The sequence below is a fragment of the Lissotriton vulgaris genome, chromosome 9 (assembly GCF_964263255.1).
Source record: "Lissotriton vulgaris chromosome 9, aLisVul1.2, whole genome shotgun sequence".
Lineage (NCBI taxonomy): Eukaryota > Metazoa > Chordata > Amphibia > Caudata > Salamandridae > Lissotriton > Lissotriton vulgaris.
Window position 1 is genome coordinate 250,569,213 of NC_141697.1, and position 21,219 is coordinate 250,590,431.

General features: G+C 50.4%; 1 protein-coding gene across 1 annotated transcript in view; it reads left to right on the top strand.

Moving 5' to 3' along the window:
* Positions 1-21,219, top strand: part of COQ6 (coenzyme Q6, monooxygenase) — a 100,120-nt gene that overhangs the window by 61,465 nt on the left and 17,436 nt on the right. Inside the window, exons 4-7 of the mRNA XM_086937468.1 lie at positions 13,952-14,075; positions 14,928-15,058; positions 20,111-20,218; positions 20,299-20,361. Of these exons, the coding sequence (XP_086793594.1) occupies positions 13,952-14,075; positions 14,928-15,058; positions 20,111-20,218; positions 20,299-20,361 (426 nt within the window). The remainder of the gene's footprint in view (positions 1-13,951; positions 14,076-14,927; positions 15,059-20,110; positions 20,219-20,298; positions 20,362-21,219) is intronic.

The following is a 21,219-nucleotide window of genomic DNA, read 5'->3' on the forward strand; positions in this document are numbered from 1 at the left end:
ATGTATATCCAATATGTATTCAATAGAACCTCATTCAGCACTCTCCTAGATTAGTAAACACAACCATCAAAGTCCTAGATATATTAAAGACATATATACAGTTATTAATCCGAGATATCAACCCTTGTACAAGAATACATAAGCCATGTATCTCTCTTTTCGAGAATAAAGACACCAATTGTTACTCCAATGTATTTTCCACAGTTGGGTTATTCTTTATTTTGGTACTTCCAGCATAGATCAGCCCTGGTCTGACTTGTGTGGTGTCTTTGTTGTCGAGAAGAAAGATAGATGTATTCTTGTACAAGGATTGATATCTTGGATTAATAACTATATTTATGTCTTTAATATATTTATTTATTTTATTTATTGCATTTATATATGGCGCGACAGCTACCCTGAGGGTTTCCCGGCGCCCTGGATCAATGTTACTGAAAGGAGACGGGACGGTTATTGATTGAACAGCCATGATTTCACTCCCTTGCGAAAGTGTAAATAACATGGTTCTAGCCGTAGGGGGGCGTGGCTTGGACGCCGATCGGGATGGCGGCGTGAGCTCGCAGCTCCGCGCGGAATCCCGCTAATTCTCCTGTTTTCGGAACCCTAGGCGACCCGGAGACGACGCTCCTGCCCTCTGAAGTGTAAGGGGACAGCCGGGCACGATCGGAGAGTCGCTGGGGGACTGCTGGCCCCGAGGAGACCGAGTCGAAGAGGCGGCCGAGGTGTTGCCGGGGGTGCGAAGAAAATGGCGGCGAGGAGGTCGGACGGCCCCGAACTTCAGCCCTGAGCCAAGTTGTCGCCGACTGGCAAGAGATCCTGCAATCGGCTGATCGAGGCACTAGGATCGGCGGTGCTGTGTCCTGAGACCAGGGGACGCTGACTTGCCTCGCCCGGAGCTTGGGGACCCTCGCTGGCCGCCGCCCTGAGACTCATCCTTCCCCCCTCAGGTTGCCGAGGGGGTCAGCTGAACGGAGTTCGCCAGGCTGGTCATTGCTCCTGAGAGCGTCGGTGGCGACATTGCACTGCCCGGTGCCAGGGGGCTGGCACTGAACTACGAGCGCCGACACGAAACGGGCTCCTGGACCTGTGACGCAGCACCCTGGAATGGCGGCGATCGGAGGGCTGATGGCCGAGGGACGCGCTGAGGGGGACTCCGCGACTTCAACCCGGCTGGGCGAGATTCCCTCCCCGGAGCTGGACCAAGAACAGCGGTTGAACCAGCGTTTGGATGCCATACTCGATGCGATCACCTCGACCAAGGAGGCATTGCACCAAGACATCGCCCAAGTGGCCACGGGCCTGGGGCTGCTACGCGCGGATCACGCGAAGCTGGCGGACAGGGTCAAGGACCATGACCAACTGTTGCTGGACCTGAAGCCATCGGTGGTGACCGCAGAGCACAGGATCACGGACATATTGGCCCGGTTGGACTCGCTGGAGCGACGGGCGGAGGATGCCGAAGGCCGCAATAGACGGAACAACGTGTGGGTCGTAGGCCTGCCGGAACGGATTGAGGGGGAGGATGCGGTGGCCTATATGGAGAACTGGTTCCGCACTGTGGTAGCGCCGGAGGGGCTTACTCCTTTTTTCACTCTGGAGCGAGCTCACCGGGTACCTGCTCGCCCGCCGGGGCTTGGCCGCCCCCCCCCGACCGATGGTGGTGCGGCTCCTCCATTACAAGGACCGGGATCTCCTCATCCAGCGGGCCAGGATGTCGGGCCCTTATGAGGTGGAGAACAGTAAGGTTACGATCTTCCCGGACTACACTCAAGCGGTCCAGAAGAACAGGGCATCGTTCCTAGCGGTGAAGAAGGAGCTCAGGGAAGAAGGCATCCAGTACTCCTTGCTCTACCCGGCTAAGCTACGGATCATAATGGATGGCTCTACGCACTTTTTTCAGACTCCGGATGAAGTTTGGCAATGGCTGGAGTCGTATAGAGCGGGGACGGACAGATCGCATAAAAGTAGGCGAGACCAACCCAAGCAGCCCCGGGTGAGGCAATCGCAACGCATCAGATCCCGCAACAGGCGCCAGCGGGAGAAACGGGAGGCGCAAATGGCGACGGAGAAGAGGGATGCACTCGCAGCGACGGCGGCCATTACGGGGTCGCAACAGAACAGTGAACTGGCAGAAACGGACTCGGGAGGGGAAGGCAGCAGGACGGGAGAGGAACTCTCAGAAGCGGAAAGCTCGAAGGGGCCGATAGTGACCCCACAGACATCGGATGGTATCTTTTGCGGCTGAGACTGTATTGGGACTAGATCGAGACTTCATGGTAGGGTGGTATCCTGTTGATGGAGGGCGGGCTGCCGGGTGGGGGGGCTGTGTGCTTAGGAGGGGATGAAGGCGTGGGCTCCGCTAGCTGGGGTCGGCGGTGACTCACCCCCCTTGGGCCCTTAAGGCCGACTGTGGTGGAGACCACAGGGTAAGAGTGTGAGAAGTTGGTTCAAGGTTTGGATGGGGGCGGACATCGGGTTCGTGTGCTCTGTCCTGGGGAGTGGGGTTTGGGGAGTTTTTCTGTTCTGGGTATGTTCGGGGGGGGGGCAACTGCATTGGGGGGGCTATGAACCTTCGTTGTTTGAACCGGACTGTACGAAGCTGGAATGGGGACATTACCTAATTTGAAATGCCTGACGTGGAATGTCCGGGGGCTGCGAACTATGGTGAAACGTCACAAAGTCCATGCATACCTAGTGCGCAGGGGGGTTCAGATCGCTATGCTACAAGAGACTCATCTCACCAAAAAAGAGTGCGCTGCTTTGCAGAAAAGATGGCGGGGCCAGGTGTTCGGCACCACTTACTCAGCGTGTGCCAGGGGGGTGTTGATCTGGGTGAGGGCGGGGATACCCTTTCAAGTGCTGAATCAAGTCGTGGATCCAGATGGCCGGTTTGTGGCAGTGGAGGGGAGGTTATATGGACGGGATGTGGTTTTCTGCTGTGTATATGCGCCGAACACTGAACAAGCCCGATACTTTGATGGCCTCTCGGGGTCCTTGGCCTCTTTCCTGGCGGGCCCGATAGTGTTAGGGGGGGACTTTAATTCGATCACGGATGTGGCTCTGGATAGGTCCCATCCCCCCCTGGTGGACTCCCCGGTGCGCAGGTTGGCCGCGCACAGGAAGGACTGGCAGGATAGATGGGGGTTGCTGGATGTCTGGAGGGAGCGGCACAGGGAAGCCAGGGATTATTCCTTTTACTCTGCTCTCCATGATCTGCATGTCAGGATTGATTCGGTGCTCTGCGGTGGATCCCTAGCCCCATTGATTTCCCATGCGGAGTACCTGGCTAGGACTATCTCAGATCATAACCCCCTATTGGTACACATTCAGTGGCAGCGAGAGCGCTCAGTGATACCAACATGGCGGCTTCGGCCGGAGACGCTTGAGGATTCTGTGTTCAGCGCCGCGGTGCAGCAAGGCATTGATAGCTATTTCGGAGTGAATGAGGGCACGGCCACGAGTAGGTCTACTGAATGGGATGCAATGAAAGTGGTGGTGAGAGGGGTGTGTTTGGGTCGGTTTTCGAATGCTCGCACGACTGTGTTGAATGCACTCATGAAAGCGGAAGAGACTTTGAGGGACTTGGAGCGCCGCAGGCCGACTAGGCCAGATTTGCAGACCCAGTTATTGGAAGCGAAGGAAGTGGTTGCCACTGAGACGGAACGTTTAAGGTGCTATGACTATAGGCAGTATATCATCAGGGCACATGCGGAAAGGGACAAGGTGGGCACCCTCTTGGCCAGACTAGCTAACCCGGAACTTAGGGGCTGCCCGATCCTCAGCATTAGTAACGCGCGGGGGGAGATGGTGTACTCCCAGGCAGCGGTATTGGAACGTTTTAGGGGGTATTATGAGGAATTGTACCAGAGTCAGCTGGGAGAGGGGGTTCAGGACATTGCGGAATACCTGGGGGAGAGGCAGCTACCGGTCCTGGACGAGGAGGACGCGAAGGAGCTGGGTAGTCCGATCACGCTCACAGAAATACGGGTGGCCATCAAACATATGGCCCGTAACAAAACGCCGGGGTGGACGGACTGCCGATTGAATTTTATCAACAGTACGTGGACAGCTTGGCTCCCAGGCTGCTGGTGGTGTATACGGAAGCTTTTGAGGTTGGGGAATTGCCTGGGTCCATGCGAGAGGCCTTGATTGTACCGCTCCTAAAGCCTGGCCGGGATGCAACGGATGTGAGGTCCTATCGCCCGCTATCCATGCTGACGGTGGACTATAAGATTCTGAGCCGAATCCTAGCCACCAGGCTGGCCCCACACATGACGGGCCTGGTCCACAGGGACCAGGCCGGGTTTATACCCACGAGGAGTACGGCGCTGAATATTCGCCGCCTAGTGGGAATAATGGACGCCATCTTGGACGGGGAAGGAGCTCCAGCGGTCCTGTCCGTGGACATTGAGAAGGCCTTTGATAGCTTGGAATGGTCTTTCCTGGATGGAGTGTTAGAGCGGTTTGGCATGGGCGAGGGGTTCCGCAGGTGGACGAGGGTCTTATATACCTCGACAGCGAGAGTGCGCTTGGGCGGCCTGGTGTCTGCGGCGTACCCGGTGGGCAGGGGCACGCGACAGGGATGTTCTCTGTCCCCCCTATTGTTTGCTCTGGCGATGGAACCTTTGGCGGTCCATGCGAGGTCGGGTGACAGGTACGCGGGGATAGCCAGCGGCGGGCAGTGGCATTATATATCGCTATATGCGGATGACTTGCTCCTGTACCTCGCTGACACCACGCGGGCATTGGACGGAGCGATGGATCTGTTGTCGGAGTTTGGCCGGCTGTCGGGCCTTAAGGTCAATTGGGCGAAGACTTGTGTGTTCCCGCTGCGAGCGGGATCGCCAGACTCCGGCGGCGATTTGGGCGTGATATGGGAGCCATCTTGTTTCACATATCTGGGAGTTCGCATCTACCACGCAACTGCGGACCTATTGGAGGGCAACATTGGTCGGTGTGTCCGGGCACTGAGGGGCAGCTTGTCTTTCTGGTCGACCCTCCCGCTGACGGTGCTGGGTAGGATCGCACTTTTAAAAATGGTGGCGCTCCCCCGCTTCCTCTATTATTTCCGGACGCTGCCTGTCTGGATTCCTCAGGGGGTCTTTAGAGACCTGAGGTCAATGATTATTGGCTTCCTATGGGGGCATGGCTACTTCGCCCCAAGATAGAAGGGGGCATGGCTGTGCCCGATTTCGAGCTGTATTATCTAGCGGCGCAGTTGCAGGTCCTTACACAGAACGTGGCTAGGGTGTTTCGGGGCCCAGAGGAGGACCGGGATCGGGGGATACAACGCCGCGTGCTGTCCTATATTATTATGCAACAGAGGCTCGAGTTGCGGGCCCTCACCATGGAGGAACGGACGCTCCAGCTGTGCTGGCAGAGGAGCCTTCGGAGAGCGAAGGCGTCGCGGCCTTATGCACCGGAGATTCCGATCGGCATGCTGACGGCCTTGCCGCACGGGGGAGATGGTCCCCATTGCTGGATTGGGAAGAGGCGGGACTGCAGGTAGTAGGCGACCTATACATAGACGGGGCTTTGGCACCGTTCGAAGCGCTCCGGGACCAGTTCGGGCTGCCCGATAGGGGGTTCCTCCTTCACGCGGCGGTGGTGGCTGCCATACAGAAGCACTGGAAAGGGGGGCTCATGGAACCGACAACGACTATGGCGTGCCAATATGTGGTGATGGCGGCAGGTACGTTCAAAGCTGTGACGTGCCTCCATAATAGGATGCTGAATGAGGGATTGGAACCGTTCCAAGGGCTCAAAACTAAATGGGAGGAGAGCGTGGGCCGGCCCATACCGGATACGGCATGGGGCCACATCCTGCGGCGCACGTGGAAGGGCACGAGAAATGCGCGCTTTCAGCAAGTACATTTCTATGTGCTTCATAGGGCCTACTTAACTCCCGAGAAATTACAGCGGTACTTCCAGGTGCCGGATGCCCGATGCCCATGGTGTTCGTCTCTGGGAGCGGACATGGATCATTTGTTCTGGGGGTGCTCGCACTTGGGGGCCTATTGGGCGGAGGTAGGGGAACTCCTGAACGAAGTGACTGACAGGGAGGTGCAATTCGATATGGCGGCGTGTCTGCTGCTCTGGTTCCCGCACACCAAACACACCAAGGTGACGAGCAAATTCATTGACTTGGGTCTGATATTGGCGCAGAGGGAAATATCGTGGCATTGGAAGTCCAGGGGGGGACCCTCACTGCGGAGATGGAAGAATGAGTTGCTGCGGTGGTCTGACTGCGAGAGTGTGCTCCGGATGAAGCAGGCTGTTAAGCTGGGGAATGAGAGGGCATTGGATGCGGCGCGTGCATGGGAGTTAGTGGTGCAAGCCTTGCGTGATTCTTTGGTAGAGGATGCGGATGATGAGAATTAAACCGGTGGACACCGCGGGGCGAACACAGAAGTAGGATAACCCGCACTGTAGTGGATCCATCCAGCTTGACAGGACGAGGCATACACCTTAGCAGTTGCCAGGGGGGGGGGGGGCTTGGGGGGGTTGGTTAATGGGAGTTTGGGGTGGGTCGGAAGCCATTAGAAAGTAGCCCGCCAGGGCACCTTGAATCTACTAGGATGGTGGGTACTGTGTGGAGTGTGGAATGGCTAGGGGAAAGCGGCCAGGCATGACAGAACCATAGCACCTAGGGCAGGTCCCGACATGGGCGGTACCACTGATTATCACTGGGATGGCTGACGGGAGCGATGTTGAGGGTGGGGGGGTAAAAGCAGATACGTAAAACGACATTTCAACCATGGTCCCTATGGGACGTGCACAGTGGTGTTTTCCTATTGACTGGAGTAATATGCCGCCCGGCCTCCGGGATGCGGGCTGAATGGCTGTGTACGACTTGGGTCTTTTATTGAACGGGGGGATGTCACGAGTGAACTGGCTGATTAATTGTATCCTGTGGTTTATAACTCTGCAATAAAAATATATTTAAAAAAAAAAACATGGTTCTAGCCGTAGTTGGAGGGGTAGTGAATTCCATAGTGTCTGCGCCAAAAAGGAGAAAGAGCGACCTCCTAGTCTAGCCCTTTTTATCTTGGGCACAATGAATTTTGCTTGATTCATTGAGCGCAGGTTACGCGCAGGTAGGTATTTCTGGACCATTTTACATAGGGCTGTTCCTAAGCTAATTCTGTGCATATAGCACAGTGCCTTGAATTTTGTTCTGCTGGACACTCTCAGCCAGTGTAGATTTATAAAATGGTCGGTCATCCTCGTACGTCCTGGGAGATTGATGAGCATTCTGGCCGTGGAATTTTGACTACTTGTAGTTGGTTCAGGGTTTTCTTCGTAGCTCCTAAAAATAGTACAGTACCGTAGTCTAATCTAGACGTAATCAATGCCTTTATAATAGTCCTCTGGGCCCCTCTGGCAATTGCCACAATATTTTTCTCAGCCATTTAAGGATGAGAAAACATGTGGAGGCCGTTTTGGCTGTATGTGTCTACATGGACAGTTTGTCATCAATTATAATCCCTAGGTTCGAGGCATGTGGGCTGCTGAATTCATATCTGTGCATAGATCGCCGCCTAGTGTTGGGTCCGGATGATTGCACATTGTTGTCCTGGAAGAGTCTTCGAAGTATCACGAGATAGGTGGCTCCTCCCCTGGACAACAGTGCGCATGGGCATCGACTCCATCCCCAGATTGTTTTTTTCCGCCATTGGGTTCGGATGTGTTTCGGTTCCCTCTGTCGGAATCGATAGTTTTTAATTTACTTTGCTCGAGACCTTTAGGACTTGCGTCGGTATTGTCTATCGTTCGGGTTCGTAATTTCCTCGGCTCCGAACCAACACTGCCCTTCCGCGTGCTTTCGGCGCGGACGGGCCTACTCGACGCTCCAACCTCTTCCATCATGGAACGAAGTCCATTTAAACGGTGCCCGGTGTGTGCCTCGAAGTATCCGCATATCGATGTACACCCGGTGTGCAATAAGTGCTTGTCGCCGGACCACGACGATGCCAAGTGTATGGCCTGTTCCAAGTTCCGGTCCAAGAAAACACTCAAGCTCCGCCGAGCTGCGCGCCTGGAGGCCCAGTGATCGGCACCACCACCTACAGACATCTTCGACGCGGAGGATGTCGGGGACGACGCTATCCAGGAGATCACAGAATCTAACCCAGCGTCGGAGGTCGAGGACGACTACGACGCGGAAGATCCCGTCTACTCAGACCCAGAGGATGTGACTGAACCATGGTCTGCAGGTGGCGATCCTGGGGACCCGCATTCGGGGCAGGAGCCTCAGCTTTTCTCAGCCAAAACTTCCCCAACAGAGGACTCTGCGGCTTTCAATGCCCTCATTGAAAGGGCGTCAGCCAATCACGACGTCTATCTCCATGCTGACCCAGTGGACGTCGACTTCCTCTTTGACACCTTTTCAGTCTCTGAAAAAACTGTAAAAACTCTGCCAATGCTAAAAGGGGTGTTGAAACATGCGGCTGAGGTGTTCAAGGAGCCCACCCGGGCACGAGTCATCAACCCATGTATCGACAAATAGTACAAGGCAGTGCCCACTGATCCTACTTATATCAAAGGACAGTTGCCTCTGGATTCCCTGGTTGTCTCCAATGCACGCAAACGAGTCAACTCACAAACTACGGGTGATGCTCCTCCCCCAGACAAGGAATCAAAAGAATTTGAGGCTTCTGGGAAAAGGGTGGCTGCGCAGGCAGCCAACATATGGCGCACATCCAACACACAGGCGCTACTAGCGCGTTATGACAGGGCACACTATGATACTCTAGAGACCCTTTTACAGCACTTACCCGATCAATATAAAGAAGCAGCAGAGATGTTGATACAGGAGGGGAAGCTTATCACCAATGCTTCCATTAAGTGCGCTCTGGACGTGGCTGACACCGCCTCGCGAGCAATTAACACTAGCGTTCTGCTTCATAGACATGCATGGCTAAGGATATCCGGGTTCAAGCCGGACATTCAAACTACCATCTTAAACCAGACGGTCAACCCAGACCACCTGTTTGGCCCCGAGGTTGATACCACCCTCGAGAAGATGAAAACGGACACCGACACTGCGAAGTCTATGGGTGCCTTGCAGTCCCAGCAGTTTCGGGGTGGTTCCTTTCGTCGCTCCAATACTAGAGGCACCTCAAGGGGTCAACTTTCACAGTCAACGCAATTCTACAAAAGCAACACCCAAACTTCTTATACCAACAAAGGTCGGGGTGGATACCGGGGCAACAACGTCAAAGGCAGAGGACGTGGGAACAACAGCTCCAGATCCTCCATCGCCAACAAGCAGTGACGCCTTGTCACTGCCCCCCGACCACGCAACACCGGTCGGGGGGAGACTCCAGCAGTTCCTGCCCATGTGGAAATCCATCACCACGGACAGGTGGGTCAGAACACTTATCCAATACGGTTATTGTCTGGAGCTCACATCCACTCCACCCAACATATCCCCCAAAAAACCGTCCTATGTCCAGCGAGCACTTGCACTTGTTGCAGCAAGAAGTCAACGTCATGCTGCAAAAAGGGGCAATAGAGCTCGTTCCCCTACAGGAAAGAGGTGCGGGAGTTTACTCCCTGTACTTTCTGATTCCAAAGAAGGACGGATCCCTCAGGCCCATCCTAGACCTCAGGCCGCTCAATTTTTACATTCTATCAGAACATTTCCATATGCTCACGCTGCAGCAGGTTCTCCCACTGCTTCGGCAAGGGGACTTCCTAGCAACTCTGGACCTGAAGGATGCGTACTTCCACATTCCACTACATCCTTCACACAGAAAATACCTCAGGTTCACCATCCAAAACCAGCACTACCAGTTCAAGGTTTTGCCTTTTGGGGTCACCACGGCGCCCAGGGTTTTCACAAAGTGCCTAGCTACTGTGGCGGCGCATCTGAGACGTCAAAACATTCACGTCTACCCCTATCTGGACGACTGGCTCATTCAGGCAAAGTCGGCCCAGCAGTGCGCCGACCACGTGTCCCACACCATTCACCTTCTGCACGATCTGGGGTGCTCACTGAATTACCCAAAATCCCATCTCCAGCCCGCCCACATACGGCAGTATCTGGGTGCTACCATAAACACTCTGGCGGCCACAGCACAGCCAAATTCAGTGAGAGTCGACAGCATTCAATCGCTGAGCCAAAAATTCAGACCTCAACACTCGCTTCCAGCAAGAGTGTTCATGCAGTTGATAGGCATGATTGGCTCCTGCATCTCCATTGTCCCGCACGCGAGACTACATATGCGTCCGCTTCAGGAGTGCTTGGCACGTCAGTGGATGCAGGCTCACAACCAGTTGAAAGACCTAGTGTTGGTGAGCGGTCGGGCATACAACTCTCTGCATTGGTGGAATCCAAGAAACCTTTGCCAGGGCCGACCGTTCCAAGAGCCTGTGCCACAGATTATCCTGACAAAGGACGCTTCTCTCCAAGGATGGGGAGCGCATGTACTCCAATACACGGTGCAGGGACTATGGACGCAGCAGCAGAAGATGCACATCAATGTTCTGGAACTGATGGCAATCTTCATGGCCTTGAAGGCATTCAAAGTACATCTATGCAACAGAGTCGTGTTGATCCGGACGGACAACATGACGGCCATGTACTACATTCAGAAGCAGGGAGGCACACACTCTCCGCAGCTGTCTCATCTGGCTCAGAGCATGTGGAAGTGGGCCATTCAGAGGAACATCTTCCAATGGCAGAGCATTTCCCGGCCAAGGATAATCAGATGGCAGACCTACTCAGCAGGCACAGCCACCAAATGCACGAGTGGGAGATACATCCATCAGTACTCCAACCATACTTCCAAAGGTGGGGTCATCCAGAGATAGACCTGTTCGCCACAAGGGAGAACGCAAAATGCCAAAGCTTCGCCGCCAGGTTCCCACACCCACAGTCGCAGGGCAATGCGATATGGATGAACTGGTCAGGCAAATTTGCGTACGCTTTTCCCCCAGCACCTCTGATTCCGCTGGCAGCACTCAATGACTCTCATCCTAGTTGCTCTAACGTGGGCTCGCCAACCATCGTACACCACGTTCCTGGAACTGTCCGTGGTACCGCATCAAAGGCTACATCTCACACCCAGCCTTCTGACGCAGAGCCATGGTGACATTCAGCACCCAGATCCGCAACAGCTCAACCTGGCGATCTGGCTCCTGAAGTCCTAGAGTTTGGCTACCTCAACCTTCCTCCCAACTGCATGGACATCATTCGGGAGGCTAGGAAGCCCACTACTAGAGCCTGCTATGCGGCAAAATGGAAGCGGTTTGTCATCTATTGTGCAAACCACAACATTAATCCGCTTGATGCTTCTATTCAGAACATCATCTGTTACCTGTTTCATCTGTACAAGTGTAACCTGGCCTATACTTCCATTCGCATTCACTTGTCTGCGATGGCCGCATACCTCCAAAATAGACAGCACCTTTCACTTTTCAAGGTGCCTGCCATCAAAGCTTTTCTGGAAGGCCTCAAGAGAGTCATTCCGCTACGGACGCCACCAGCTCCTGAATGGAACCTCAATGTGGTTCTTACAAGACTGATGGGTCCTCCTTTTGAGCCACTACATTCCTGCGAGATTCAGTTCTTGACATGGAAAGTGGCTTTCCTTGTAGAAATTACATCGCTACGGAGGGTTAGTGAACTGCAAGCCCTCACAATCCAAGAGCCTTTCTTCCAAGTTCATTCAAACATGGTAGTGCTCCGCACTAACCCTAAATTTCTACCCAAGGTTGTGTCTCAGTTCCACATCAACCAAACTATTGAGTTGCCGGTGTTCTTTCAAAATCCTGAGTCGCTGGCGGAGCGGATGCTCCACACACTTGACGTTAAACGGGCCCTAATGTATTACATTGATAGGACCAAGGATTTTAGAAAAACTAAGCAGCTTTTTGTCGCCTTTGCGCCACATCACAAAGGTAACCCTATTTCCAAGGCTGGTATTGCTAGGTGGATCGTGAAATGTATTCAAATCTGCTATGCAAAGGCAAAACGCACTCTTACCATTCCACCAAGAGCCCACTCCACCAGAAAGTTAGGGGCCTCTATGGCTTTCCTTGGCAACATTCCCTTAGAGGACATATGTAGAGCAGCCACATGGTCTACCACACACACTTTTACTAAGCATTACTGCGTAGACGTGCACTCCAAACAGCAGGCAGCTGTAGGGCAGGCTGTTCTCAAGACACTTTTCCAAACTGCTGCAGCTGGCACGGGAAGCCGCCACTAATGGAGGGACTGCTATGTATTCTATGCACAGATATGAATTCAGCAGCCCACATGCCTCGAACTGCAAATGCTACTTACCAGTATGCATCTGTTCTTGGCATGTAGGGCTGCTGACATTCATATCGCCCGCCCTCCTCCCCGGCGCCTGTAGCAGCTGCAGTGTTCACATATAATTTCATGGCATGGTCATCATTCACTGAGTTTCACTCCATCTTGGCCACAATGGCTAAAAACAATCTGGGGATGGAGTTGATGCCCATGCGCACTGTAGTCCAGGGGAGGAGCCACCTATCTCGTGATACTTCGAAGACTCTTCCAGGACAACAATGTGCAATCATCCGGACCCAACACTAGGCGGCGATCTATGCACAGATATGAATGTCAGCAGCCCTACATGTCAAGAACAGATGCATACTGGTAAGTAGCATTTGCAATTACGTGCGGATTGAACAGCGGTAGGGGTGGCGCCCATTTCCATGGGCCAGTGCGTTGGGCCCCAGAGATTCTTTTGATTGCCAAAAATTAACAGCTCTGTTTTTTCCCCATTCAGTTTTAGTTTTTTAGCGTGGAGCCAATTGGCCATTTTGAGTAGTCCTGATCGAAGGGGAGAGATGTCCGATTTTTCTGAAGATGTGAGGGAGAACACAAGTTGTGTGTCGTCAGCATATGAATAGATTGTAAGATCCATCTCTTCTGATATGTTAGCTAGGGGCGTGACATACACATTGAAAAAGAGGGGGCTCAATATAGAGCCCTGGGGTACTCCATAGGGGGACGTATGTACTTCAGACCGGTTGCCTTTGGAGAAAACCTGATAAGTGCGGTGCAGGAGAAATTGCTCCAACCATTTTAATGCTTTCCCTCTAATACCAATGTCTTCTAGGCACTTGATGAGGGTGGTATGGCATATGGTGTCGAATGCGGCACTCAAATCCAGAAGGATGAGGGCCGCCGTGCCTCCCTTGTCCAGTTCTTGTCGAATGACCTCAGTAACCCCAAGTAGGGTGGACTCCGTGGAGTGACCTTTTCTAAAGCCTGATTGTGAGTAGTGAAGCAGATTATTGTTATTGATAAAGTCTGATAACTGCTTGTTGACGTGTTCCATGACATTGATGGTTATGTTTACTAATCTATGAGGGTACTGAATGAGGTTCTATTGAATACAAATGATATTTCCTGTCTGCTCTGTGGGCGCACACGCAGTGATTAATTGGTGTTAAAAAAAAAATATATAAGAAATAGAAATAAGAGCTGGGGGTCTAGTCAGGAGGCAACCAGTTTATTTTTGGCGCCACCCACAATAGAACCAAATGCAAATCAAGAAGGTCGGGAGAGGATGTGGCGTAATGACCAGAGCTGACACTTTTGCCGCTGGTTCGAATCTCGACGTCTGCTACACATTTTGTGTTTCTGAGCAAGTCACTTAATCTGCCTATAAATTAATATGTCCTTAACTGGTGCTCATAAAAAGCACCGGTGTTGAGGACCGAAAACCACCGGCGTAAAATGAAGCACCTTGTGCTCTTTCTTCTGCTTGCCAGATGATCATGTGCTAAATGCTTGCTCATGCTGTCTTCGGATGCCCACCTCTCCTCCTGCTTATGCTCATCCTTTTCAGTGCTGAAGTGTCACTTTCCCGCCAGCTGTTAACCTGCCTACATGTGCCTTTCTTTCTCCTGTCTACCATATACACACTCCATTCACCTGCTCTAATGTTCTCTCTCTTGCCCCAAGGTGTGGGACGCCTGCTCAGATGCCTTGATCACCTTTGACACAGATGAGTTGGAAGACATGGGTTACATTGTGGAAAACGATATTATTGTGGCGGCTCTCAACCAGCAGCTGGATTCGCTAGCAGGTAAAGGGAAGGAACCCTTGGACTGTAGATGGAAGGCCATTGGCGGATGACACTGAAGAGTGGTGTGATTGGCTGAGAAGGGCTACGTGGAGTAGAGTGGGTGAAATGGTATATAGGTCCAGTAGTTGAAGATGGAAGGTGCGGTCTGACAGCAAAAGAGAATGAGTCGTCTGGGTGGGGAGGGACTGATCAGTTGAGATAAGGAAGTTCAAATGATTGAGGAGTTGTGGTATTGGGAGGTTGGTTAAATGGGTGGAAATGGAGGAACGGGCTGGGACCGATTCAGGACAAACTGTGGACAGTGATTGGGTGGGGGGAGGGGAGTGTTTTTATATCGTGCGAAATCCACCCAGAGGTATCTGGGTGCTGTAGATGAGCACCAGTTGTGGTACTTAAGGACACATCTATTTTGTTAGCCACTGGAGAGATTAATTGATTTGCCCAGAACCACAGGATGTTATGTTTGCCACCGAAACTCTAAATCCAGATCCCCATCTTCGAGGTGTACCACTCTAGCCATTAGGCCACATCCTTTCAGAGGTACTGTTTGCAGTGTAGTCCTGTAGCCGTGAACTCTTTTGCTGCTCACTGCAAGGATGTGTTAACTCTTGGGCTATTGACTGTAAGATAATGTACACTTTAGTGCGTCAACTGCAAGGACCATAAATGCAAACTCTCATACTGCTGGATGTAAAGGCTTGTAATTTGAATTCTGCTGACCGTAAGGCTGATAAATAACACCGCTGATGACTTGGGCAAAATATATATTTTGTGGCAGGTGCTGTGTTGTGTTAGGCATATGATGTCAGAAGTCAGAACTTTAATGGTCTTCCCCCTCCCCCCCCCTTACAGGTCATATTGAAGTGGCCTACAGGTGCCGAGCCGTTGGATACACTTGGCCTCTCCCGTACCATACCAGCGAGGCCAGCCCCTGGGTCCAAATTGAATTATCAGATGGGCGCATTATTCAGACCAAGCTGCTGGTGAGAATCTAAGCACAGAGCGCAGTGAACTCTGTATCTTGTAAAGCACCACTCTGGTGGGCTGCTTCCATGGGTAAAATGCCCTCCATTCCTGCTTCCTCTTTGCCTCTAATGGTACAATGCCCTCCATCCCGCTTCCTCTTTGCTTCCATTGGTACAATGCCCCCCATTCCTGCTTCCTCTTTGCCTCTATTGGTACAATGCCCTCTATCCCGCTTCCTCTCTGCTTCCATTGGCACAATGCCCCCATTCCTGTTTCCTCTTTGCTTCCATTGATACAATCCGCTCCATCCCTGCTTCCTCTTTGCCTGCATAGTTTTTTTAATCTTCTTTGTTTGTCTGTATGAGTCACTGTGGTCACTGATTGTGCAGAGGTGCATTAGTTAAGTGAGATGTAGTGGCCTAACCATTATTTGAAATATATAAATACACTTCTTCGGGTGTCTTTGAAAAACATAACCGGAAGGATGAAAGATGTTGCCAAATCTAGAATAACCAGTGCTAATACACTTTGTCCATTTTCTTTCTCTGGTGCCTGCGAGGCCGACACCGTACTTTTACCTGATCATGGGTGTGTCTGAAGATACAAGTGACTGGGATTTAGTGATACTGTAGGCTACCATTGTGGTTCTGGGGCCACAGTACTGTTGCTTTCCAAATTAGACAGCCAGCAGAGTTCCCATAGGCACATATCTCAGGGTAGCTGGGACGAGAAGACCATTCTTACACCAGGAAGTTGAGTCTTAGAAGCTCAGAGTGCCGTATAACTAAGTAGAACACACTAACTTCTATGTCCAGTCCGTTCTTTACCTTCTAAAATGGAAAGGACTTTAACAACCTTGAAATTAAACTCGACAGTTAACATATAGTACACATCAAAAACAGAGACGTTTCTACCTTCTTTGGGTCCAAGAACCGAACACCTAGAGCTGGGTGGTAGAATTCAGTTTAACTTTGAGCCAGCCCTAAGACTGAGATTAAGTAGTGGGTGATTATTCGGGTAAACTCAGTGATATTTAGAAGCTCTCTGGTAATGCCACTAAACACAAGCTTTTGAGGAAAGGATACTGATAACCAGGCTATATTTCATTCTAGCCCCTTTCGTATGAAGAAATGCTCATGTCTAAAATGAAGCTCCCCTAAATAAAAAGTAGGCCAACCCAATAGCTTTAAAATGGCTACCCTTTAACTTACTTTCCAAACAGGATTCCTTATCTCTAGAGTCCATGGTCAATTACAGTTCAGGTGGCCAACTGGCCACTGATAACTACTATGTATCACAGTCCATCTAAGGGTCCTTGAATTAAATATGGGAACAGATAGAACCAGCACTGGCAAATCCAATTGGTTTGGCCTTTTGGAAATCTTTTTTTTATTTTTATAAACCTGCAGTAGGCATTCAAAGTTTCAAAAGTAATAAAAGCATGCATTGGCAAAGCCAGTAGGTCTCACTATGTGTGAGCCATTGGCTTTGCCAATGTCTTTCAGCCCTCTTGTAAAGCAGCGTGGCTGCTCTGCAACATGGCTAAACGCAATTGAAAAGAAGCACTATAGGCTTTTTATTTTTTATTTAACCTAGCGTCATAGCGCCTTTAACAAAAAAACGTTTATGGCTCCTTTTTAATTACTTTTAACCATGCTGCTTTACAACATGGCTAAAGGGCATTGGCAAAGTCCATAGCTCTCACATAGACATGGCCTACTGACTTTGCCAATGCTTGTATCTGAAAGGAAGATGGAGGAGCCTGTAATTCGTAAAAACTGCTGCAGACATTCTTTGGCATTGGGTTGTGGTCTGGAAAAGAAATATTAAACTCAGTTTGCCTCTCCATGTGTATTTACACACTTCATTGAAATATCAGGTCATAACAGTGTTTACACCCAGCCCCTCAGTCCAACTTGGCTGATAAAATCGGGAGCAGGAAATGCCTCTGGAAAATATATTTATCATACAGAAACATTATTGCCTAGGCAGTTGCAAGCGCGTAATTACAAGTTGCTACGCAAGGAATGGGGAATACCATTTGGCACAAGTTTTTACGACCAAATCACCTCACGGCACTGAACTTGATTGGGCGCACACATCAGCAGTTTTGTGCTCCATTTTAGATTTACATCAGCTCTCAGACTGAGGATGTGTTTACTTAAGTCACTGACACCCATTGTTGCACAAGGTTGGGATGGCTCAAATAACCCTCATCACACAGGTAGTCGATGAAGTGCCCTCTTTTAATTTTGGGCAAGCTTTAGTGAGCCGAGGTACAATAATTACTCTCTCCCTGCTACTCGCAGACCGTTTAATTGAGAGATGCGATTAACGTTAGGAAGAAAGGGAGCTTGCCTCCAATACAAAATGTTGTTGCAGCATTGCGCATAGGTGGAGTCTGTATAACTCCTTTTGATTTCAGCTAAATAGCACAGGTCGTTGGGGCCCAGAGTTCTTCAACACCTGATGGTTTTGAGTACTGGCGCGTTTTCAGGTCACATGTGAGGAATGGTGAAGGCTACTGATTAATACCAGTGCATGATTAGTGAACAGTTCACATGCATTTGACAATGAGTTGCCTGTGATGTTCACAATCAGCTTTCTGGGTACCAGAATGTAAATCGTGTCCTATTGAAAGAGGTGGCTATTAATTTGAAGGTGTGCATTATGGCACGGCCGGTAAGAACCTGCAATTTTACAGTTGAAGTGGGAAGAATTGATTTTTATTTTTGGCAGAAAGACTGGTATGTAGGTGAAGTGACGGATAAGGGATGAGAGTTTCTGGTTCAGTAAAATAGGGAAAACAAAGGAACATGGGCGTGGCTTGGCTAATATTTTGTGGCTGACCATCTGGTTTCTAATGACCGAGGGCCAGTCGCATATATTTTTGGCTTGCACGAACAAAAATAAACTAACAATCAGACCCCCATTTGGGGTGGGGGTGCACAGGGGCTACTGGTCCTCAGCTGTGGGTTCTGGAATGATTTGGCTTTGCTGTCCTAGGATTCATCCTACGGTGCCACGTACAACCCCTTCAGCACTTGACTCTCAGTGCTTTCTCTGAGCGGTAGTGTGGTGGTGCACCAGCTCAGCACTTGGCAGTCACCAAGCAGCGCAATAACTGGCTGCCCAAACCAGTGCTTTACTATGAAAAAGAAAAGTACTTTAATATGTACAAAAAAACTCAGTATTTCACAGTGCAGGCTGCAAGTACAAACACTTCACCGACTCTGTGGCATCTGTGTCTGGAATCCTGGGTCCATCTCAGTCTCCTTCTCACAGGTGTCCCTACCGCCTTGCCTTCTGGATTTGGGTTCTTTTTTGGGCAGGTATCAGGGCACAAATGGGGATTGCACCTTTTTTACTAGCTTGTGTGCTCTATAGTCCCCAAGTGTTATTTCTCACCACAGCAGTCTCACTCTGTCTTCCTTGGGTGGCTGGCAAGGGTCTGCAGCATGTGCTTGGTTCGTTCCCTGTTCCAGGAGATGTGCCAGCCGGTTGTTCTCCCTCACTCGGACCATGACTGCAGCGGGCACCGTGTAGGCCACCTCCTAGGGTCTATGAACAGTTTGTTGATGCAGTGGCAGCTTCTGCTTAGGCAAAGTGTGTTGATGCAGCTTCACTGTCTTCTTACAAGTAATTTGAGGCAGTGGCACAGTCTGCTTGGCCATGATTCCTGTGTGACATGCTCCTCTATAGAGACTGCACACGCGGTACTTTGAACATGCAGATCACTGCATCAGCCTTCCTATTTGGATGGATCATATCATCGCTTGGGTAGCGCTGCTTCTGGCTCTCCCTGGACAGTTGCACCTCCAGCAGGTTTGGCATGTTTCTTTGCTCTCTCAGCAGGCAGGCTGGCTTCCAGGTGCTTCACGTGAGAGTAACAGCTTCTTTTGGCGAGACTGCAGGTGATGTCCTCTTACCTCTGGGATGCTAGCTCTTAGCACCCGATCTGGTTGAACAGCAGTCCTCAAAGTGCTCTCTGCAGCTCTCCCTTCCACTTTCTCCCATCTTTATACAGTTAAAGCAGGCGGAATATGGGTTCTCTGACCGTGCACTCAGAACCAGTTAAGGGTGGTTCTTTTTTCGAGTGTCCTCTCCAGACTGTTCTCCAGATGTGGCCTTTGTGTAGTGTGATGCTCGTCACAGCAGTATAGTCCCCCCTCTGGAGTATCTATAACAGAGGCACATCGAGACATCAACCACCACAAATACAGTGTTCTGGAAGGAAACAAAAGGATGGCCATACCTACTGGGCCTTTCTAACCTTAAAATAACAGATTCTGCATTCCCACCCTTCAGCCCCAGTATCTACCAAATGAAACTGCTCATGAACATTGAGCCCTTCTCAGCAAAATTACATAATCGAATTTCTGGCGTTGTCTCCTCATTCCACACATCATTATCCAGGTCCCCTTCCCCCAGCTTCAGGACGGTGAGCAACACACTTCCGCTGTCTTGGAAAACCACCTCACCCGCTATCTTGTAAACAGGATCAGGCCAGGGGCCTCTAAAATGGAATTTGCAGGCATCCATTACATGTGTTCATTCATCCACACAATGTATGTACCGCACAAGTGTGTGTCTTTTTCTCTCTGACACACACTTTACACTTCCGATGTTAATACGAGTGTCTAGATTAGCACACAGAAGTGGATCTTTACATTAGTAGGCTTCTAGGCCTTCACTTCAGTGACACATGTAGAAAGGTTTGGTCACAACGACTGATTCACAAAACACGATATGCTGCCGCCACTGCTCTACATGCTAAACCCACGGCAGGGATAGGACTCAACTGTCTATCAAAAGTCTTATGAGTCTTCTGTTCCTTACTCTTCTATAATCTTTCCCTCGCATCTAATTTTTACCTGTCTCTCTCTTTCCCTTTTTACTATTTATTACTTTGATGCTTTTAGTATTCCCTCAATTACTTTCTCTCACCCTTGCATCTGAAGATTGTCCCAATACGTTGCCCTTTCCAGAGCTTCTAATTACTGCCTCTATGTAATACTCTTTCCCTATGGTCATGTTCTGATTTTTTCCCTACTGTAAATTCCCTACAGATTGGTGCAGATGGACAGAACTCCCTGGTGCGAGCTTCGGCCGGTATCCAGAATGTCCAGTGGCGTTATGACCAAGCAGCGGTTGTTGCTACTCTGCATTTGTCCGAGGTAAGACCCATTGATGTCTCCCTCTGACTGCCCATCCTTTGCAGTTCAACTGGCCAGCCTGATTGTTTCTTTTCCTGCAGGCTACGGAGAACAATGTGGCATGGCAGAGGTTCCTGCCTTCTGGACCTGTCGCTCTTCTGCCGGTAAGAGCATATTGACCACCACCATCATTCTTTGCGTTATAGATGCACATTCCTGTTTAATTTCTGACCTGTTATTCTTTGTTAAAGCATATGCTTTGTCAATGAAATACCTAGGCTAGATTCACGTGATGAGCTTCACTCAGTCATTGGATGATTGAACTCGGGAACACCAACTTTTTTTCATGAATGCACTTTTTGGATATTGACCATACACAGAATCTGTTTGATTCATAAAGGTTTTGAGGTCAACGGTGTTCCACACTGTAGATGCCATTTGCGTCATTGGCTTTGGGAGCATGCATTTGGTCGTTATAGAAGACTTGGGAAGGTAGCTGTTCTCTGCCTGCAGTACTTCACCAGCAAGTTGTTTTATAGCTCAAAACGTTGTAGTTTTCTGACATTTCTCTCAGCTTTTTTCAAGTCGAATTTCCCATTGATCATCTGTTATACGCAGCACTGATATCCATGCTCCTGCTGTTCCTGTCTTTCTCGTAGGCTCACCCGACCTTTCTCTACTGCTTCCCTTGCGTTTTTCTGTTACTCACACTTGGCTTGCTTCCCACTCCCTCTCATCGTTTCATCCTGTGGGCCTTCTTCCCCAACCTGTCAGCTCCCTACTTATGCCTGTGATTTCTCTTAAATGCTTGGGCATTGAAAATGTTTATTAAGTAGTTCTTAGCCCCCAGGAGTGCTAATCAGCAAGAAATCCATGAGGAAAACTAATTGAAACATAATCTGCACTGCAAGAAAAGATCTGTAGGGAATTGTCTTCATCCTTCAGCCTTCATCCTGTACATATTTCCCTGCAATAATTCGTCTTCGATTCTGGACATCCCATGTAGGGTTGGTAAACCATGA